The sequence below is a fragment of the Diadema antillarum genome, unplaced genomic scaffold (assembly GCF_040938485.1).
Source record: "Diadema antillarum isolate AM-2024a unplaced genomic scaffold, OU_Dant_1.0 seq00000740_RagTag, whole genome shotgun sequence".
NCBI classification, from domain to species: domain Eukaryota; kingdom Metazoa; phylum Echinodermata; class Echinoidea; order Diadematoida; family Diadematidae; genus Diadema; species Diadema antillarum.
In genome coordinates, this window is record NW_027271638.1 from 223,928 (window position 1) to 247,983 (window position 24,056).

Below are 24,056 nucleotides of genomic sequence, written 5' to 3' on the forward strand. Positions count from 1 at the left end.
TTTCGATTTAAAGCATGTAAAATAATTTTGAAATGAATTATATATTTCATTTCTGTAAAATGATCAAAATTATTTTCTGCCAGTTTTTGTGGGTAACCATTTGATCACTGGCTGTCGTATGGTCATCTGATGCAGAATGTGGTTCGTTTTGCTTTCAGATCGAACCTTAAGATTGTTTCTTTTCAATGTATGAATTCTTGGAAACGTACATTATTAGATATTAGCACAAACCTTTAACCACGGATACGTATGATAAAGTTTGTATTAAGTATGCATGTTGTATGCATGTGATTAAGATATTCATAATTTTCATACTTGTTTGATAAACAATATTTATGTGTGTTTGAAGGAGGAGAAGGAAAGAATATTGTTGCCATAGTTACCCGATCAGAACAGTAGGTATGACCAGCAGCCCGGCAAACAACCAGAAGACAAGAGGAGCGAAAAGAGCTACGGTGGACGAATACATGGCATTGGACACTAGAGGGCCGATGAACTGAGAGATATTGTGAATGCACCCAGCCAGAGCAAAGATTGATCCTATAAACGGGACACAACAACAACAATAACAGCATCAATCATAATAGTGATAATAATGATGATGGTGATGATGATGATGATAATAATAATAATAATAATAATAATAATAATGATAATAATAATAATAATAATAATAATAATAATAATAATAATAATAGTGATGAGAATAAAATAATGATAATAATAACTTTACAATAACAACAACAATGATAATGAAAGCAATAATAATAATAATAGAAGTTCATGAAATTCTTCCGTCGAGATGTTTTCATTGCAAATTATTGACAAATTGCCCTACATCGACATCAATAAGCACTGAATTGATCAGTGTTTTAGTAGTAGCCATGATAAAAAAAAAAAAATGACGCCTGTCCGGTGATCAGGAGGTCGTAGGTTCGAATTCTGCTCGAGTATGTACGCCCATTTTTCATGGCTACTACTAAAACACTGATCAATTTAGTGCTTATTGACGTCGATGTAGGGCAATTTGTAGATAATAATAATAATAATAATAAACATTATTATGACGTATGCCTATTAATGAGGTGCACGCAACAGGCGGTAAACAATATCAGTGGCATGCGACGGCATTGGAGTAATTTGTCATAATCAATAACCGTCATGATTATGACGTATCAAAGGTTGCTTTCTTGTCAATGTGACATAAAGATGTAGATTAGTGACGAAAATAAATGCCATCGTGTATAATTAGCGGACTATTTCAAATCTAATTCTCACTTTCCGTTTTTCTTTTTCATTACGTAGCTTGCGTATGTGTGTGTAGGTGTTTGCGTGCCTCTTATAATCATTCGCGATGTTAATCTGATATCGTCACATAGGGTTTGACGCATGGCAGAAACTTGATGGAGAATGCTACCGTCTATCACAAAGAAAATTAGCTTCCTTTTCAGACAGAGTGTGTACGTACCTTGTTCGTGATTAGCCACTATTTTCGACAGGACTCCTCGCATCACAGGGGAAACCAGCGTACCAATGCTGTAGGGCGCCACCCCTTGACGGCACCATGCCAAGCAATAATTGAATAAGTTGGATAAGAAAAGATCAATGATTCATAAACGCTTGCCTACATGTATGATTACTCAGTAATATGGATGCATGTAATCACCAGTACTAAACATTGACGTATACTTAATGTTTTGCCTAAATTGATTTCAGAATTCCAACAGCTGCTCCTGCTAATACACAAAAGGCAAATTAAACTTGCCACATTATTGTTTAGATCATTTTTTTTTTTTTTTTTTGCATGACCAGAAAAATTCCAAGAGTGACTAATCATTCACTGTCGCACACAAGACTCAAAGTCTCCCGTGGCAACGTGAAGGGGGATAGGCCTGGGGTAGACGAGGATTGTTGTTTGATCGACGTGTATTGTTGTTTTTATCATCAGTGTTCTCCTCTAACAACTCGGTCATTTTTTTTTTATCATCAACAACAAAAACAACGACATACAGAAATAGATAAAGAGGTAATCAACGCGTAGTTACAATGTCTTCTCGGAAGGTTCGGTATCCGAAAATGAAATGGAGTTCGTTCTTCTGAAGGTTCATTAATCCAAAAATGAAAACAAAACAAAATAAAACAAAACAAAATAGAAACAAGTCAATCCGAAAAAAAAGCAAAGGGGTGGGTTTCGTTATTCCGGAGGTTCGTTAAATCCGAACACGAAATAGAGTTTGTAATTTCCAGGGTTCCATGGTTCGTACTTTCAAATTTGTCATTTTCTTATAAACAAACCTTGGCAAACAAGAAGTTTATTTCATTTTCGAATTAACGAATCTTCGGAATAACGAACCCTATTTCATTTTGGACTAAAGAACCTTCGGAATAACGAACCATCTGAATAACGCCACCAATATTCGGAATAAAGACGTATTCTATTTCATTCTCGGATTAACAAAATTAATGTCTATGCTTCATTGATGCTCTTATTGATTTGACCAGGGAGGTGACCTCTCTGATTTGACCAGCGAATATGCGTGCTTCTGAATAACGAACCTTATTTCAGTTTTGGATTAACGAACCTTCGAAATAACGAGCATCATCTGTTATTCGTTGTCGATATGGATATCGGTTATGCTTATATTTCTTCGTGATAAATCGGTGCCATCCTAAACTGGCTACGTGACAACAAACCTGCAAAAATAAACGGTGTGGAAGGAGCTAGCGCCATGGCGACGAAAGTAGCCAGCAGAAATACTGTCCCAGAATGCATCAGCCATAGCTCGTTCATGCAGAGACTCAACACTTTGACGGCGACGGGAACACCTGTTTAAAAAGCAGACACACACACACACACACACACACGTTTTTAGTATTTGTTTTAACAAACCTTTCTACTAATCGGCGCAGTTGTGATAACGGCCACTTTGTTCTTCCTCTTTTCCGTTGTAAATATGGAGTTGTGACGAGTGTTTATGGTTTATGACGTATATACCAAAATAACGATAAACAATAAACCTATACTATGCCTATATACGGTTGTAGGCATGATAAGCGAGCCTCCTGAGATCACCAGTCCCATTATTGCGCTTTTGTGCCTTTGTTTCGTAAATTATTGGCCCTGAATGGTTGACCAAGCTCGGAGAATTTGTGACCATTTATGTATCACAAAACCACAGAGTCTAAAAACCGGTTTTTATCTGTTTGTTTTTATCTTGTTTTTTTTCATAGCTTAGTTTAGTTTAGTTAACAAGTTACATTTCTGCCATCATTCCGGTTTTCATTACAGTGTATGACAAAATTTGAATATAGAGTGTAGGCCTATGTCATAAATCATATGTTCCAAGTCATTGATACACATAATGGGGTGACAAGAAAACCTATATGGACAAAAAGTACAAAACAGTGTCAATTTGAATGTAAATTGTACGATAAGGAACAGCTCAACAGTTTGGGTATAAAGAATATAATGATATACAATATCATATGACATTGGAAATGCAGGGGACGATCTTCATGAGCAGGGCTTTACGTTGGCCGATAAACTTACAACACAATGAATGAAATCTGATATTCCTAAGACTAAAAAAGTTGAAGAGAAAGATAATAATCAAGAGAATAAAAGAAAAAGAAAGCACGAGAAAGAAAAGAAAACGTGGTGAAAAGGAAAGCGCAAGTAGGCGAGTGAAGGAAAAGAAAAGAAAAGAATTACAAAAAAATCAACGGAGAGTAGGAGGTTGATAGTTAAAAATGGAAAGAAAGAGAAAGTGAAAAGGAGTTGAAGAAAAGCAGAATCAAATAAAGATATAGAGAAACCAGTAAGTACAGAAGGGAAAGAAGAACATTGTTAAAATGAAATGCATGCATGGGAAGGAGAAATCATTAAAATAAAAAAAAGAGAGGAAGGAAAAGAAAAGGGCGAGGAAAATATACGAAGAAGACGAGGACAAAAAGAGCGTAGGGATCGAGAAGAAGAAGAAGAAGAAGAAGAAGAAGAAGAAGAAGAAGAAGAAGAAGAAGAAGGATAAAAAGAAGAGCAGAAGACGAAGATTTCAAGTAAAACTCACCGACGCATGGTGATATTGCCAAGGCCGCCGTGAAGTAGCCTACCGTAGCTGGTCCCCAGCAGAACGGCGGACCCAGCCCGTAGGTGGTTGTTATCGGCACGCCGTTGATGCACGTTACCAGAAAGAGCTCCGCCGTACACAAGGTCAGAATTTTCCATCGTCGCCCACCACTCCGAACGGACAGCGTACTGAATATTCCCTGAAAGATGTCTGCAGCAGAAAATAAAATGTTCATATCTCTAATGTACACATGATTCCACTCCGTTCGCCCCTTGCATTATTGCACGAATTATAGCTCGGTCACAATAATAATACAATTTTATGGTTCACATTTTAGTATATTTTTTTTCTTCTTTTTTTCACATAGGCATACCCCGCTTTTCTCGCCTGGTCTTATCTTCTATCCGTTCTCCGTTTCTTTTGCTTACAGCCAAACAAGCTTGCTTTTCATGTAGGTCCCGTCATACTTCTTTTTGTTCAACCCCCTTTCGATTTCGCGGACCATTTAGGTTTGTTTTTGCACATTGTTTACGAGGTAAAAGAACCTGTATTATTATTTCTGATGTGATATTCATATACGAAAAAGTATGAAAATAAATGAATTGAATTGAATTGAATTGAATTGAATTCAATATAATGACATTCATTTAGGTAGCGTCTTCCTTGAAAAATCATGTTGTTAAGCAGTGGATGACGTTTCATGAAGTTATTTAATAGTCAATCTACTTTCTAGATTGTAATAATACATTTTAGGAAGTTAACTTGAGTAAAGACATCTTGGTATGTTGTTCATTTTATAAAGAAAGTAATAAATTTTATCACTCGTTACTTATTACTCTTGATTTATTAAATGATAAATCACTCGATTGGTTGATTGGTTGATTTCTTCTTGAATTCTTCCCTACATTGGTTCATTATTGTTTTTTCATCTAAGTTAGAGGTCTCAACGGAGGGGTAATTGGTCACTTACCGCTCAGTTTATCAGATAGAGAATCCAGCTTGTTAGCTTCATTGTCGATAGTCTCGGGCGTGAACCACGGTAACATCGCGTAGAGCAGCCCTGGCAACGCCACGCCCAGAGCCAGGTCGAAAGCCACGCCCATTCCAAAGTACTTTATAAGGAACCCATTGATTGGTTGAATCAGTCCCCCACCGAGTACGAGGAATATCTCGACGACGACGATTCGCCACGTTCTCATCTCATCTTCAACTATGTCTACTACGTAGGCAGACGCTGTACTGAGCAGTAGGCCATAGCCACCTTGTCAACAAACCCCAAATAAAAAATGAAACGTTCAGAAATCAAGACCAAAAGTAATTCGATATGACTGAAAGGATACAACGCCATTATTACCACGAAGAGAAAATCAAACACTATTATCTTATAGTTATTTTATTTCGCCATCATCTTGGAAACGGAAACATGCTTAGAGACGGGGGGGGGGGGTATAGATCATTGTACCTTCACCATTAATTGAATGAAAACGACATTGTTAAACATAAATGCAAGTATAAAGTAACAAGAGAAGAAATCCATTGAAAATATGCACACACACACACACACACACTTCAAAATAATAATAGCAGACATCGAAATGTGTCCATTAAGAGGAAGATGGTATACATTTATGTTGCTTCCGAATTGTTAATCAGTAGGCAGACATTTCGCTTATACATTTCTGTATATGTATGTACAATGTATGATAGGTAATGTGTTTGTATTTCTATACATTTTGTATGTCTACACATTTATTTGAATGTATACTTATTCTCTGTTTGTTACAAAAGAAAGCTAAGTGTTATGTTTTTGAAAAATAAATTTAAATTGATTTCAAATGAATGTTGCTATAAATTAGTTTTCATCTGTTGATTGATTAATTGATTCATATATCTATTTATTTTGCTTGACGATTTCTTCACATTAGTTTCCCCACTCTTCAAATATACCGTTTACGATAGGGCACAGTCACAATTGAATTCGTCATAACTCTTGTAAAGAGTGAGACAAATCAGTAGGCCTACCTGTCACTCCTTGCAAAGTATCTGCGATAAAACACACCCAGATGGGTAGTCGGAGGTAGTAAACAGCGACATATATGGCCGCCTGGAGGACAAGGCCAACCAACGGCGTCACTAGACCAACACGTCTGCCGATACGATCGCTTAACGATCCAATCAAAATCGTCGTGAAGATGGCGGGGAATGTACTCAAGGCGTTGAGAATGAGCGCGTAGAGCGAGAGGCGCGCCTGCACCGCCTGCTCGATCGCGTAGCTGCTACTGTTCAGGGAATCATCGCACGCGGACACGTTGGCCCCAAAGTCGGACGACTGGTTGAAGAAGTCGTGCGCGATGCGCGCGCGGAGGTATTGGAGTCTGGTCACGAGCAGTATGCCGCTGGACATCGACGCCAGAAAGAGAATTGGTTCCACTGTTATCCAGCGATCGCGGGCCACGTCGCGGCCGGTGCCGCGCACGCTTCGAACGTCGGTCGAAAGGGAATTGATGTCGAGACTGCTCGAAGCCAGCGATGCACGTCTTGACTGGTACATGGTGTCAACTGAACTCTTCCCTCCAAAAGACCGACAACGATAATAAATAATATGGATTCCACGCTGATCAGTAAAGTCAGTCACGGCATTCGAAACACAGCAAAGCGTGGACGGAAAGTGAATTCTCATATCCGACTTCATCCAATAGTCTGGCTAAACTTGTTTCTCCAAAGTGAACATAAAATTTGAGTGTGTGTGTGTGTGTGTGTGTGTGTTTGAGAGCGGAAGAGAGAAAGGGATTTTTTTTTTCACTGCCCGATCTGTCACGCACTGATCTCCTTGAAATCGCAACCGGGTATTCGTTCTACCGGATAACCAACCGGAAGTGCGTTTTGCCAGATGTATTTTCTGACATTAAAGGGGCGAAAGTCTTTAAAAACGTGGAAAAGGGAAAAAGCGTGTATGCAGAATGAATCAACTCAACAGCAAAAATCCCTACATCCGAGACTGTACATAGATGGAGATTCATACGTCAATTCCATTTGGTAGTCTACACGATTATGTATGCACATCGTTGTGAGTACTGTTGTTACTACATTTGTGTAAATCACTTTTCTTTAACTCTTGCATTGTCTCTTCGCTTTTTTTTTCTTTGCTGTTAGTGTGCCATTCTCTATTTCTTTTCTATTCCATCATTTATCTCTTATCTCGGCTAACAGCAATTTTGATTAGTATAATAGAGAGTCCTACTCATACTGAAGTAGTAAAACATTTTTTCAGTCATGACAGTGTCCGGCAGAGAAAACTGTGCTTGGGTGTAACAATCTTACAAGGAGACTAAAATCCTATAGCTTAGCAGAAATATTATTACATGATTATGTCAAGCTATGAAGGGGACGGTAAATGCACCTATATCGACATAAAATTACCTAAAAGAAACATAGATTCAGTGGAGACGGATATTGTGGCTTCCCCATCCTGTCTGACGTGGATATCCCAAATTCTCCAAGTTAAATGTCGTTGTTTCGATTTGCAGCAATAACGTCCGATTCACTGAAAATGATCCCAAGACTTATACGTCAGCACAAGATAGTCATTGCCGTCAGCTTTAGGAATAATGCCACCCCTGTGCAGTAGTTCACTATAATTATTACAATTCTCAAGGATTTTTGCCGGATCTCCTGCTTTTTCTTCTCTATACTATGTACTCATTCAAATTTTGAATATCCTTTAGTTTTTAAATGTGAGATACTTTATAAATTATGTACACATCCCAAAGAGAAAAAGATCTAATGATGTACACACACACACACACACACACACATATATATATATAATATATATATATATATATACGTATATATATACAATTATGTATATTGTTCACATAGTAGCTCGTGCATCCCTTTTGCAACCTTGAAAATAAGGTTTCTTACGCTTGTATTTTTTTGTTTAGTTGCTCTTTTTTTCTTGTTTTTCTTTTACTCTGGTTATTGATGAATCCCGTATTTTAAAGGTCCTGTTTACCATTGGGAGCAGTGATTTAAAAATGCTCGAGATGTCACATTTGATGCATAATGTGTGGGTCAGTTATATCATGAAACATCCTACCATGCAAAATTTTTGAAATGGATCCTATAAGATAAGGAGATATCCATTTTTTTCAATAACCATACCTTTAGACGATTTAGTCTATGAATCATTTTTGTTATTTCTATTGTTCACATTTTGTTTATTTAATGCTTAAAATTGATTATAGTCATTCAAATTTTTACATTGGATGTTTCTATCCGTAACTCACATTTTAGAAACATTAAAACTCTGTTTTTTTGTTTCATCTGCAAATGGTAAATTATGCCTTTAATGATTACTTGACAATGTGCAATCCGACACTTTAAGGACACACTCACGGAAATGGTTGTAGATCAATGTTAGTGCTTGGAGAATCAACTCGTTTACAAACATTTGGGATGGGAATATCACTTTGTTGTTCAAAATAGAATTTCTAAGGAAGAAATTATCAGCGCTTGCATATGCGCTGACCGGGGAATTTAGTTTTGATTTTCAATCGATTCATAATCTATTAACACGTGTCCTGATTGAAATGGCTGCGGCTAAACTGCACATTATCCCTATTCTGTTAATGATGATTTGTCATTTTCTTCACCTGCTTTTTTAAAATAATTTTCTAATTGAGTTCGTAAATTAACTGATGTCAGAGGTTGCGTCACATCGGATGCGGAAAGTTTTACAATACTTAAAAGGATGGCAAAGTATCGATTGAGATGAAGATTAAGCTTTAAACATTTTACAAAATGCTTAGATACCACTAATGAAATGTTAAAAAGCATGCGAAAGAGGAATTTAGATTTCATCTTATGAAAAATAGGTTTTGAAATGGCTGAGATACGCCAGATATATATCCAAGAACAAAGTAAAACAAAATGATTTAATGGGTCCCACCTTTTATGAGGATTGCCTTGTTTTCGATAAATCAGCCATTTCAAAACCAATTTTCATAAACCAAAAAAAACTGTGAATTCTCCTATGCTCTTTCATAAAAGTTCACAAAAAGTTTCTCATTATCTCTGTCAAAAAATAATGGAAACCTGAACCCCACCTTAACCTTTACTTTACCATATCTCTTTAATTATGTACCCCAGGTATCTGCTGCGTGGTTTTGTCATTCATGTATACCGCATGGTTTTCCACTTCCGTCGTTGGTGTTCAAGTAAAAGTAAAAAAAAAGAAAAAAGAACAGGCTCCTTAGAAATAAGATCTTGGAAAGTTGTCAAAGTGCCTCCAAAATTAGATGTCAAAACAATTAAGCGCCATGGAGTTTTGAAATGTCACAATTTCCCCCTATTGTCTCATCAGCCATACATTCACACAGAGTCACCCTTCTCGGTAAAGAAAAAAAGGAGGAGGGGAGGAGTTCACCAATTGCGCTGCAAGGCAAACTCATTAATGCATGCTTTCAAAGAAATCTGTCCGCCATAATGATGATGAACGAAACAGCCCTTTCGTTAAAACGGGAAATGAAAAAAAACCCCAACAACAACAACAAACATACAGACAATCAAACGTTATGACATGTATGAAATGCGAAATGGTGATACTGTTCGTCAAAGAAAATGACGTCATCATGTTACCTTTTTTCCCCGTACATGTATGAACATTATACTCATGTAGCGACTACTACCCCTTTACAAAAGTATGCCCTGATTATGTAAAGTCGAACTGTGTTTGCATGATTTGACGTAAAGGAATTAATCGCGCTTACTCAAACAAACTTTCAATTCCAGAAATAAGAAATTAGATGAAATAAGACAGTGTAGGAAGTGAGTAGAATTAGGCTGGGGAAGCATGTTTAATGTTTAATGTTTAATGTTTAATCTTACTTTCCCTTTCACGATTATGTTTAGAATTAATACATTTTAAAGGCAACTGTCCCGTAAGGTGCAACCGAACTTTAGCGCCAATTTAACAACATGTACAGTCTTTGTACCAAGAACCAGATTGTGTCCCTATAAAGTAAAAGGCACTTGTCTGTTTTAATCGGTTAAAGTTCGTTATTCCAAAGGTTCGTTATTCCGAAGGATCTTTAGTCCGAAGGCTCGTTACTCCGAATTCAGTGCTCGTTAATCCGAAAATGTGATTAGGTCTGTTATTCCGAAGATTCATAAATCCACAAATGAAATAAAAGGTTCGTTATTCCAAAGGTTCGTTAATCCGAAAATGAAACAAAGCTCGTTATTCCGAAGGTTCGCTACGGACCCTATTTCATTTTCGGATCAACGAATCTTCGGAATAACGAACCTTCGGAATAACGAACAGCACCCGTTATAATCATGCATGGAAAAAAAAAAGCCATTGAAATTTTTGGAGAAAAGCGCATTATGTTATACTAGTACATCACTTAAAGGGGAAATCCAGTCCAAATATAAGTTAGTCACATTAAAAGAGTAAAATCCTACGAGTTCAGCTGTAAAAAATTAACTGAATCAAATGAAAAATAAGGAAGTTATGACATTTTGATGTTTGCTAATTTCAGCAAAACAGTTCTTGTACAGTAAATATGAATATACAAATGAGTGAGCTCACCATGTCATAACCTCACAATATTCCATTGATCGTTTACCCCCCCCCAAAAATGACGAAATTTAACTTTTTGTCATTGAAGTCTGAAACATGATGCTTTTCCTGGTTGAATAACTTCAGAATAGTGATCATTTATATATACGAGGATCTGAGCCTCGGGCATAATTGCGTTTGAATGAAAAACTAGTAATTTTAAATTGTCGTATGTACAAACTATATGGCAAGTTCTGAGGGAATGACATGCTCACTTTTCCATTTGCATATCCATATTGATCGTTTAAGAACTGTTTCCCGAAAAATTAGTGAAACTTCAAAATGTCATTACTTTCTTATTTTTCATTCGACATGTCCGATTTTGATTATAATTGTACCGTGGACTTGTAATATTTTACTCTTTGTAATCAGACTAGCGTATTTTTGGACTGGATTCCCCCTTGAAGAATCATGGCAATACAAAGAAGAAATCGTTACAGAAAATTTTCAACTTTTTTTTACGTACAGTGTAGCCGTATAGTGGCAATGCGATTTTCCACGCAGTCTGAGGACCCAATGTTTTGAGTACCGGCTGGCCCAGACAGTCCCATAGGGGTGTACCGCCGGAAGTCCCTGAAAAGGGTTAAGTCATACCGTCCTAGACTAGTGGGTTGGAGCTGACTCTTTTCATTATGATTTGTAACCCTCTGCGTGACACATCAAATTCCTGTTAATAGGAAAAATGTGTGTGAAATTTGTGTAAATTCAACCCATTGGCAGAGAAAGGGATTATGTTTACTGAGTTACATAGAAGAGTAAAATCATCATTTCTCTTGTGTGCCCTCAAAAAATTCAACAGCCTCTTTTTTTCATTTAATTACTGATTCTTACAATGACAGCACATTTGGCATAGGATCAACTTCTTCGTCAACGTCTCTTAGAAAATGTGTCAGTTTGTCAAATTTCTTTGATTTTCGGCAGATTCAATGACTTTTAACCATTTCTATCTAATCCAGCGATACCAGATATGCATAATAGTGAAATTTAGAAGTTATAACATGATGACAAGATTAGATTTCTGTTGCAAACTTACCTGAGAACTTGTCGGGTTAAAAGAAAGAAATCATGATAACGGAATTGTAGTAAGAACAAAAGTAAGATTACATAAATCATAAAATCATAACATACATACGTATTCGAAATTATGACTTTGATTTTGTCTAAAGTGTAACGTGTTAATCGCATGTTTCCTTTTATCCTTTGTTTACGCATTCAATTCCAACTCTTATATTCTATATAAAGTTTAAAAATACAAAGAAAATGATCTTTCAATACTTTTTAAGCCTTTCCTTCAGAATAGCGGAAGGGTATGAACAAGAAAATGCTCTTGTTTGTTAGTTTGTTTATTTTTTTGTTTGTTTTGATTTTGTTCTGGCCACACTCCAAGTCAGACTCGTCTTATATGATCGTATATACTCCTGTGGTTGTTGAAACCTATCCATTGTTTTGCTTATAATTCAAATAGCGACGACGATTCCTGACATTATTTATACGGGCTTGGTTATTCTTTTATCACTAAGGCCATAATATAATTTCATAAAAGATGTTCGGATAGCAAGATACTCTTGCTGGAATGGCAACTTCCAATTATAGCAACAGCCTATTAGCGAGGAAGCTGGATTCCTGTCGTTACCATGACAATTGTCATTCCAGCAAGGGTTGCTGTCGTATCAACTTTTTATGAATTTATACCTTATAATTGCATTTGTGCCTGTAAGAAAAAAAAAACCCGAAACAAGTAATCAAACAGACAAAATGAATAAAAGAGATATAGAGCGAAAGATATGGCAGCACAGATTATATGCCTGCGAGTGTATAAGAAGTAAAATATAATGGTATATAATGTACTTTCTTGAATTTCAAATCCTGTAAGCAGTAAGCGTTTATTGCACCCGTACGGGTTATTTTTTTTTTTTTGTCGAGTCAGTCACAGTTAATCCTACTCAATTTGCACACACTGCGTCATAGGTGACGCGTAATTTGACGCACTTTGCTCTTTCCATTGAACGCCATAGGAAAGCGCGCGCGTTGTTAAATACTCAGCTGTCAGCACATGCTGACGAACGGTACGTTTCGAATTTTCGCGCGGATGTCCCTCATAAAGTGAAACGGAATCGCCTCTAGGTGGCCACGCCGAAGTGGAAGTTTGCTTCTCGTGCGATTTTGTGACCCTCCCCACATTTTTTCTTTTTTTGGCTTGTTTCGTTTTTATCGATTTTTGTTTGAATCCAAACCCTCCCTATACCAGCGTTATGGGTTAGCAACAATTGCCTTCGCAAAATTTACAAGGTACTATTATCCGATGCAAATTCCTTAGACATCATACCTGAGACCTAATCATAATCAAGCGGATTCAGTTTGAGAAATAGAAATAGATGATGGCGTTCATCTTTAGTGACATACTCAACGGGAAGCCAAAAGTAGTTTTAGAGGGCGATTCTACCCGACCACACCCCAGAGAGAGAGAGAGAGAGAGAGGGGGAGAGGGGAAGGGGGGGGGGGGGGCGTAGGGGAGAAAATATGAAAGTTCATATCGTTCTCCATGTTGAGCTCCTCTTTTCTCCATTTACGGTGAAACTCTTGCAAGAATACTCAGGACGTCTCTACAACCATTTCAGCAATCACCGCACCATTCCAATCTCTTGGCGTTTCTGGAGAACACTGCGGAGAAAGTCATATTCGGAGAATAAACCAAATAATATAATAGTGAATATTACCATGGCGTCTTCAACGTGGGCATTTGTATCTGTGATCAGTGCGTGTCTTCTGGTGACAGGTTAGTTTTGCAAAATTTCTCTCTCTTTTTCTTTTTAAATCCTATCAATTACTTTATCAGAAGCTTGCAATTTTGAGGTGGTTGTAACGAACTCTGCATGGCTTGTTTTTGCAGTTGTGTAGGTTCTTGGAGATTTCTTCCGTAATGTGTTGACTCGAAATGATAAACAATTAAAAAGGTTTCGTTTAAACGTGAGAGACGTCAAGCGTCTAAGTTTGTTTTCTTGACAATATATTTGAAGAACATATAGCCATAGATAAAAATCAACTCCGTGTTTTTGATCATTAAATCTCCTAAAGTAATAACATTATGCAGCTTCAACAGTTTTACTTCAGTTTGCGCTGATTCATCTCAACCCAGCTAACATTTGGACGTTTTCTGAACGTTCTTGAAACGTTCCAAGTTCGTTATTTGCATGTTTTGTGAAAGAATATTCAAAACGTTCTGTGGACATTCTGCGGACGTCCAGAAAACCTTTGAAAACCGTCTAGAACGTTCAAAAAAAAAAAAAAACGTTTTAAGAACGTCTTAAAAGTCTTATGAACCGTTCCAGAACGTTAAGAGAACCTTTCATATCCGTCTAAAAATGTCCAGAAAACCTTTTAAGAACGTTAAAAAATTATAGATATGAGATTTTACAGGCACAATCTCCATTGACGTTTTTAAACGTTTTCCGAAAAACCTGTGCTTTGCGGTAAATGCTAAGTCCCAACTTTGACGTTGTATGTACGTTTTAAAAATTTCCATTTTATACGAAGACGTACGGAACGTCCAAAAAAAGTCATGTGTTTGCTGGGAAGACATTTTTCTTGTAATCTAAATTATTGTTTGATATAGTATGCAAGTTGCGCTATCAGACATTGGCAGGTGAAATATAAAGAAATCGGCTCTATTAACACTAATGAAATAATGAAAAGAATAAAATCATCTATGTGAATTTATGTAGCCATTATACGAAACGAGAGAATGAGAGTTTTCATTATTTTGAATTTCTCACAGTGATATTTTTGATGACATTAATAATGAACATGAGTCATGAAAGTAAATATAAAAAATTCATACATTTCATAGCACCATTTTGGAAGTTTTCACTATTAATAATGACGCGTAATTTGTACGTCTCTGGACTAACAGTTACAGCACTGAACTGCTACACCTGCCAGAACTGCGCGCAGACAGCGAAAAACTTGGCGCAGACCAGCCGAGTTTGTCCCACCGGTCTCATGGGCATGGCCCAGCCGCAGTGTTTCCACGAAATCACAAATATGGGAGGTGAGTTGTTTTTCTTTTCTCGCATCCTTTTAATCAATCAACAATCTGTTTTCGTATAAATCATGGCCCTGGAAAGCCAAGGAAGCCTCCTGATATCGCAAACATCAATCTTTCCAATAATATTTCGTACATGTATTTTCATACTTTGAATAAAATTTATTTTTTCCATATAATGATGGATGATAATGTCCCACTCTGTTTCCTAAAGATGTATCGAAATGAAGGGGAATAAGCCGGCCGATTGTATCAACAGTTAAAAAGGTTAAAATTAGTATTTTTGTAGAGTAGACATTTAGGTATTTAGGTATTGAAAATAGCAAGGCAACATGACTCAATGAAATGTCTTAAAATGTAAAATTTCAAAACATCCGAAACCACCGAAGAGCCTTATGGCGTGCCTAAATGAGTAAGGTTGTCTCTCACTAGTATAATTCTATCAAAACAAACTTATCGAAATACATTACAAAATGCTCTTTCTTACTTAAAAAAGGTTATTAACCGGTTAAAGGTAACATCTAAATTGCATGAGATTGTGCAACGTAGGTTTTGAAGCGTTAAAACATGAGGAACAATATTATTAGATTAAGTGTAGCCCCTGATTTGATTTGCTTATGCGCGTTATTGTTTTATTAAGAAGTGTTGACTGATCCGCACTTGCTAGCAGGAAACTTGATTATGTTCTTTGTCGACAATTCACTTTTTTTCCCGACATCGATCCTCACTTTTAAAGTCAGTATTTGTTGAAAGATGAAGCAGTTCTTGCTAAAAAGATAATGAAGTTATCATCCAGATTTAACTTGAGCAATTTCATACGTTTTCTTTTATTTTTTGTATCAATGTGCGGGTGTGTAAAACATCAGTCAAAAATTTCCGCATGATTTGTCCTCGTTTTTATTTCAAATTGTTTTGGGCTCTTTTTGAAAACAAATGACATAACGTTCTTCCTTTACTAAGAAGAACATTTATAGACTTCAAACATGTTAAAATAAATATTCTCGTATGGTATTAAATGCAGATTATAGAACATCAACAGTTAGCTTATTAGATACACTTAAACTGCAATCCATTGAAAAGAGATTAGAATATCTGTATTGTATATTGGCCTATAAAATAGTTAATGACGCAGCCCCATCTTATCTTTGTAGCCTTCTATCCCGACGTAATGTTATATATCCTACCAGACATGTCCTAACAAATCAGTTATATTTACCTAAGCCAAAAACAGACAATAAGAAACGTTCCTTCTCATACTCAGCTTGTAAAATGTTCAACTCATTATCAATTTCCGTTCAATCATCCCCTTCATTACCAGTTTTAAAGAAACGCCTCCGGCTTCATCAGTCTATCTTTGATTTATTTATTATTTCATATGACCACCACTTGTATTATGTCGTACTATATTTTCATTTGTTGTTGTTTTTTTCTATTTGTATATATGTTACCCGATATTATTTGTAATTCGTGTTTGATTTTGTAACCTTTGTATGTGATGCAGGGCTCCCTTGCAAAGCAGGCCAATGTGGCTCTGAACGGGACAACCCTGCTTTTAAAGAAAACATGAATAAATAAACAAATAAACGTTCTTCAGCTGTTTATATGAAGCGCTACGAAAACAGTTTTCATTCGAAATCAGTCGTTTTGAATATATGATTTTGAAACTCAGGACAAAAATTAATATCATAGGCCTCTGTGGCTCTTGGTAGGCAGTTATCATTAGTAAGACATTATTGAGGTACAGAGATTTTCTGTTTTTATGTTAGTCAATCTTGTTAAAGTCGAATTTTTCCTAAATTGATTTTCCGAAACGTTGGCTTTGTAGTTATTTTCTATCGTTTTTATCTTCTCAGTCGAACTTCTCAGAAGTCAAAGCTGTTTATTCATATAATCTCGAAACATTCGACTTATACGAGGTTTACTTTTATATGTTTTTGTTTTCACGAAGGAATGATGATAATAATAATAATGATAATGATAATAAATATTCACGTTTATGTAGCGATTTGTACTGACGTTTCTAAGCGCATTATTACAAAAGAATACTAAATTAGAATACAACATTCTGTTCATATAATAAAACAACAACAACGATAACAACAAAAAATTAGGATTGAATAAATAGATTTAAAAAAGTTTTCAGCAATGATTTAAACTTATCAACACTTTCATCATTTCGGAATCAAGGAATCATTAAGCAGCTTTGCAGATGACCCATCAAACTTCACAATTCATACCATTAGTGATGGGATGACATTATAGCGTGTACGTTGCTGTGAATTTTTTTTTTGTTGTTGGTTAGGAACATGCAAGGCAAAAATTATTGTTTCTTTTGATGTTTTGACTGCCACAAAACCTTAGTTTGTCGGCAGTATATAATATTTTTTTTTTCCTGAAAGGAACAAAATACTCTTTACGGGATTGGAGACTTCCTCTAACCAGATTTACTACACTAATTGAGCTTCACTCTTCGAATTTAACCGTAATCTGTAATTTCCTTCGTTTTTGCGCCCCCCCCCAAAAAAAAAAAAAAAAAAAAAAATGCGACGAAGTGGTTAATCGTGGATGCACCAACCGCTCCGAGTGTGCTGCCCGCTTCAGTCAGAGAATGGAGAAGCAGTGCGCCCCCGGCGTTCAACCTCCGTGCTACTCCTGCTGCGAGCTGGACAACTGCAACAAAGGCACAAACTCTGCGACCATGACGACCGTCTCTATGACAACGATGCTGATATTCATTTTGTCAAGCGCCTTGTCAATGTTCGTTGTTGTGTAATCAACTGTGTATTCTATACTACCCTGTCTCGGATTGCATGTCTATAGACTTTAAGGAATGTTACTGTCACACGTTTGTAACTTCGTTACAAAATGTCGCATTATTTTGTAAATATCGCTTTAGCTGGCAACTCTGACCATTAGATTTCTTTATAACCCGATATATCGTAGAGATAGGTAATAAAGACCTTTCCACGGATGATAAAACTGGAAACTTCCTTATTATGGAGGGGGAAATAATAATATAGATTTTCAGTGTATTCGGACCCCGAAAAAAATCCAACCGACAAAATGGAACATATTCTCAATGACATATACGGTAAGTTTTTAATTTCTTCTTTAACAGCTTCAAATATTTCATGCACGATATGATAAAAAATATCTGTAGACAGTATTCTTCGCATCATTCGTGGCTTTCACAAAAGGGATATATGACCTTTTATGGGTTCAATAATAAACAGTTTTCAACGATAAAGAATGCGGCAGACACTTACTCCTAGGGGAAAGTAGAAGTACATGTACATACTTTATCAGAATTTAACGCATTGTTACTCCTCTGAAATTTCGTTTGTTTATCTTTCACTGTCGTTTGATTACGCAGTTGCACTGTTCAAAGCTGTAAAAGGACATGATATATGTCAAATTTCCTTTAAAAAAAAAACATAGATCCGAAATTAACATTGAAGAAATTGAAACGTTAGAGGTCTACTATGTTGTCTAAAGGGATTTGATAGTCCTCCATTTTCATTCATTTTCTCATCATATGAAATCACAAGTGTTTATTTTCAGTTCCCTAATATCCTACTTAAACTTTGTCACATTTCATGGCTTAATGTGAAAAAAAATGTAGGCTTATAGTCTTCCCACAGACCCGCTTTTTGAATTATTAATCAAGCGTGGTTGTTTGAAAAGACTATCATTATTCGTATTAAACATCAAACTGAAATACACGTTTTAATTCCGCTTTTTGTACTTCTTAATGCTTGCTATCAACAGTTTTTTTTTTGTGGTTACGTGTAATTTGAGTGAGCTGCCCTTTGAGCGAGCGAGTGAATTTGCAAGAACACTGTTGCGGATATTCTCTTTTTCATCACTGGCTGGATTTCTCTCTTTCTTTCTTTCTTTTTTTTTTTGCTTAAACGTTTGCTTATCTTCTGTTCCAACATCATTCTTTTTAAAGAATCAGCTACCAAAGGGAAAACAGAAACAAGACAAAAGAAACAAACACAAACTATGGAATGGCAGTAATTTTTATTAAAAAAACAAACATTTACTTCGACAGACTTTACTGTGTATACTGTTACAGAACAACAACCGTCATTGATGCTATAAACATATCAAATGTGATTTTACAAGTATGAAAATATCAGAAACTCAGTTAAGTCTAGCATGATTTCTTTTATCCCTCCATCGATAAAAGCATGTATTTCAAGTTCAAGTTTATTTCGTTTTTTCTCCATCTCATCATGATCAATTATATACTCACAACTTTTTATGAAAGTAGGGTAATATCAACATAAGTAATCAATGAAAAAAAGGTACAATGTATACATTTTACTCTTGATAGGACCTGTGTGACAGGGATTGGAGGAATGTGTATTCTGGAGATGAATAAATCTATTACCCGATATACCTATATAGCACACTATGTGTATGAAAGTATTTTCTGTTTTTGACACCTCACATCAAACACCTCAAATATATGCATCAACACCTTCATCCGTATATATACATGCCGATTGTGATAAATGTGTGATAAGTAAACCAAACTAGTAAATTAACACACACACACACACACACACACACACAGATGCAAACAGCTTTCAGCTTTCTATATTCTTCAATTGCCGGACATCTCACACCCTTATTAAAGAAAATGTGCAATGCAAATGTACATTGACTTGTATTGATTCATAACAATTGCATTATCCTCAGCATCACTTATATGACTTAGGTGGCCAAAAGAAAAAAAAATGTGCCATAATATTATATTCTGTAATACTATATCTCCTATTTTCCTTCAGATTACTTGGATACGCCCACAAAAAAAAAAAAAAAAAAGATTCCAAACCATAGATTCTGCCAGTGACATCAGCTGTCTGTCATCGCTACATTTATGATTAAACAAATACTCAGTACATTGGAATGCACCTTGCCTATATAACTAGACCAGGCATAACCTGCATGTTTCCCTGCAGTGTCTTTTATTAGTCATGATTAGTATAGGCCTGTATACTTAGCAATGAATGGCAGATCATATCACCGTAAGAATCTTAGTTTAGATTTTTTTTTCGTGGGCGTATATGTAAGTAATGTTATGAAAAATAGCAAAAAAGAAATCTTTATAAAACATATATGACACGTGTTCAGATATTCATTTGGCATGCATATAAGAGATGTTGAGGGTATCATGAATCAACAAAGTCAATACGTATATAATATTTGCATTTTCCTTTTTTTTTTAGTATTATAAGCCCTTCCAAAAAAAGAACAAAAAAGTCTAATGTCATTGTTATCATGATTTTTTTTTTTTAACACGGAAAACATTTCAGAAATGCTTGTTTGGCAGTTTTATGGCATTCAATTGCTAAAGTGATTGTTTTCACCAAAGAATAGAATCGATATTTCACGTTTCCACGTCTCTTCCTATCTTACACTGCGACTGGGGGAAGTGAGTTGGCACACACAATTGTTACATGTCAGTGTACATTACCGGAAATGCTTACAATGCGCTAGCGCTGTGAATGAATCACCGTCAATAACTGTGAAGTTTACTCATGCTTTGCTCAGATAACATTGCAGATAGTCACGTCTAATCCATAGAGCAAGAAGTGTGTTGTTCCGTTGCAAAGCTGCTGTCACAAATATAGTAGTGAAAAGGTAACTTTTCAGAGAGATTTGCCATCATCATAATTAATCATACACCATTATTGTAATACTGTAATATAATTGTAACATTGTAAAATTGTAACACCAATTGTACACGAGGTTAAAATGGACTTTTAAACTTTGCACCTTTCTAGTCAGAAAGGTAGAAAGGTTACACCCGTAGGTGCTCCCAGTGTGACACTGCTGGTAAATGTGGAAAGTTTAACTTCCGGGGACTGTCATTATCCATCGAGCTGGAGATTTAACGTAAGTAGACGGATCCAATCCACGTCTTCTTTGGCTCTCGAACCAGCCTTTTGAAGTTGAGATACTACGCCACCGGCTGACGTTTTGCCACGATTTCTTACCGCCTCAATCGACATTAACGACGCCGCTGCCGTCCCGCGCTTGATGCCACGGGGACCGAAGCCCAGAATGTTCGCCGCGATGGTCATATTTAAATCGTTACTCCAACTGGATGAGGAAAATGAATGCAGATGAAATGGGGTGAAATGGATCATACGTTTCTCTCTCTTTTGCAGAAACATAACTCTATACACAGACACATTGAAACACACACAGACATAATTATTTTTCCTGATGCACACACATCTACGAAGACGTCCTGCATGGGGCACAGGACTTTTCGATGCATGGTGTGGACATGGCCGCCAGTCTCGTACGAGAGCAGCTTTAAACACAGACGCGTTAATCGAAAAGTATAGATTATTGCTTCAAAATCACCCATCGCGCACACATACATGTTAAATGCACTCCCAAAGGAATAACACTTTTAAGCAAACATTATTCAAAAAATGATGATAATGATATATAAGTGATGGTGACGTCACACTTTCCCGAACTGACACAAGTTATTGACCATACGAATATGGAATGTTCGATTTCGCACAAAGCTTGCCCGAACTTTGTTTAAAGCCAATTAACAGCAAATACAGGCATATTCTCTACGGTGACTACGGAAACAACTGAGAAAATCACAAGATGACACAGGGACCATAGGAGAAGATGAGAATCTTTATAATAAAATGACCCGTCGTAAGGGGTCCGGGCTATAGTTTTTGGTTTGCCAAAAATTTGGCTCATCACGAAGCTGTTGCCGCAGCCTGAGAAACTCCATCGGCAGTCGTACCATAGCTTTGATGAAATACCCTCACAAATAAAACAGAAGTCTTATACAAAATTTGAAAATTTTCCTTTATGTCCGCGTCACACTGTCCCGAAGTTGAGCAAAGATTGATACTCGATAAACGAAATGTTCAAATTCGGCTCTGATGGTATAAACATTGGTATATTTGGGAAGGCGTCGCATAACCGCAGGTGGAGTTTCTCAGGATGCGAACCAAAGATCGTACCTCCTTTGGCTTCTGGTCGGCTTTTAACCAAGTTCGGGACTAATTTCATGCGAAATTGAAAATGTCATATTCGTGTGACCATCTTGTGTCGATTTCGGAACAGTGTGACGGTTGCGTTAATACATATTATGCAACATACTCAAACTTTTCGCTGACACGCCTTCTGGTCTTCGTTTCTCCCGATGATCTCACAGTGACTGGTTTAACGGAAACCTCACGGTCAGAGTCGTCCGAAAATGAGGAACACTTTAGTCTCGTTCCAGTCGCTGTCGATTCAAGGCCACTTAGGAGATTTCTCTCGAAACACAGACCCTTCACAGCTCGGCAGTGTAGTAATCGAAACATGACGAATTCCAACAACCTTACAATTTAAATAAAGAAAAGACTGAATTACAGCTTATAAGACTGCTCTGTTTACTTGTGACTCTACAATATACGCACAAACGTGAAGTGTACAAATTTGTGGTTCCGGAAGAAATTAAAGTAGCAGAGTGCTTGTAACGAGACTGCGATTATCTTTGTATAACTGGTGGTGACATCCACACTAACAAGTTCTGTGTCATGCATGAGTGCACTTCCATATCTTTCTAGACCTACACAACACATATAAAATTTCAATCAACATTGTCAATGATGTACTAAAAGACATCCAAATAATTAACCGCCTCAAAAAGAGTAAATAATATACCCAAGTCCGATGTCACAGGCATTCATCACGTTGAAAATGGTTCTATGTAATACCCAATTGATGAGTCTGTATCACTTTCTTTTATATACCAGCAAAATGTTGAGATGCATGAAGACATGGTTACTAAAATTAGATCACACACACCTTATTTAGGCCTATTAACATATGTAAATACTTCTTCATAACACAATTTGAAATTGTGAATAACTGAACAAATAAGTTTATTTTTAACACAGAAAGTTGGAACCCAGCATAAATCTTTAGATTTCATTGTCTTTTATCTATTTCCACTCGTTTTCAAATCTTATATTTTCTTTTTTGAATATTCATAAATAGGCATGAATATTCATGATAAAGAAACCAATGAGGAACACGTAGCGGATCAAATAAAAACGTTTTTTAAACGTTCATTAAAGGTGAAGTCGACGTAGCAGACCTAATAAAAACGTTTTGTAACGTCCATTGACGTTTTAAAACGTTTTGTAACGTCCATTGACGTTTTAAAACGTTTTCCAAAAAACCTGTGCTTTGCGGTAAAGGCTAAGTCCCAACTTTGACGTTGTATGTACGTTTTAAAAACGTCCATTTTATACGAAGACGTACTGAACCTCAAAAAAATAAAAATAAAAACGTTTAGGAAACGTTCTGAAAACGTTATGTGTTCGCTGGGATACAACCTCACCTACATGGCCAGAGTGATTAAGCGAGTTCCTGATTCCATCCCTAACTCAGCTGGCAACTCCTGTTATAACAAAGTCCTAAATTCAAGCCCCGGCAGTTTTCTTTTGTTAAATCGAAATGTCGTTATGTCCGAACAATAATAATGTGTTTGTATTTAAAGATATTTAACAGATAATCTCGGGCCCTGAGTTTTATTTCGTTTTATCAAGAAATTCGTTATAACCATGTTCGTTATATTGCACTGTATAAAAATTAGACTGACTCCATCACTTCAGCACTCTGTAAACAACAGCAACAAAAGTAGAATTAAGAAAGGTAATGAAAATGTTATAGACCCTTCTCGAAGATGGCTGGTCTCACATTATTCATAAAAGAGCATGCAAGACATCAGTGCATGCGTTAAATTTATTCTGTTCTCAGATTATCCTCATAATATGCTATCGACTTCGAGAAAAGATTTTTTTTTTTTCTCGTGGGCAGTGCAAAATAAAACAAAATAATCCTGCGCAAGAAACATTTAAACATGGCTGTCGAACTAGTCTGTTTCACCGTAGTTGACATCCTCATGGCGATAAAGGTATATTCTACACGTAGGTAATGATGACTTGTGTTCCAATTTGCTTAGATTTCCACCGAATGGTAACGGCCACCAAAGAGAATTCAAATTCATCTTTTTTTGTTTAGCTCTATACACTTTCCGTCTTGTGTCAGCTACTAATGGCGCATATGCTTATACGCATTTGAAGATACTTCATGTACTTAGCCAAATGATTAGTGGGCAGTCGAACCTACTTTGGCATCTATAGGCCTACCTGTAAAACCCCCATGCTGTTATAACCATTCAATTTAATTCCCTGAGTTCAGAAGATTTTGCTTGCTCAAAGCAAACGAAAAGCTGCTTATAAAGACCACTCATGTGTCCCTATACATGCCATAGACA

At 36.4% G+C, this 24,056-nt stretch overlaps 1 protein-coding gene across 1 annotated transcript; it reads right to left on the reverse strand.

Moving 5' to 3' along the window:
* Nucleotides 1-379: 379 nt before the first annotated feature.
* On the reverse strand, nt 380-6,618 carry LOC139738392 (proton-coupled folate transporter-like). Its single transcript, XM_071649027.1, has 6 exons — nt 6,090-6,618; nt 5,038-5,328; nt 4,068-4,277; nt 2,695-2,826; nt 1,469-1,552; nt 380-540 (listed from the first exon to the last, which is right to left on the reverse strand). Exons 1-6 carry the CDS (start codon nt 6,616-6,618, stop codon nt 380-382), a joined length of 1,407 nt encoding a protein of 468 aa, XP_071505128.1.
* Nucleotides 6,619-24,056: the final 17,438 nt, after the last annotated feature.

Excerpts from the sequence above, each read along its gene's own strand:
- LOC139738392 (XM_071649027.1), bottom strand. The coding sequence starts at position 6,618 with ATGTACCAGTCAAGACGTGCATCGCTGGCTTCGAGCAGTCTCGACATC. Across the intron at positions 5,329-6,089 it reads TACTTTGCAAGGAGTGACAG|GTGGCTATGGCCTACTGCTC; the intron begins GTAGGCCTACTG and ends TTTGTTGACAAG. Across the intron at positions 1,553-2,694 it reads CACACCGTTTATTTTTGCAG|GGGTGGCGCCCTACAGCATT; the intron begins GTTTGTTGTCAC and ends GGTGCCGTCAAG.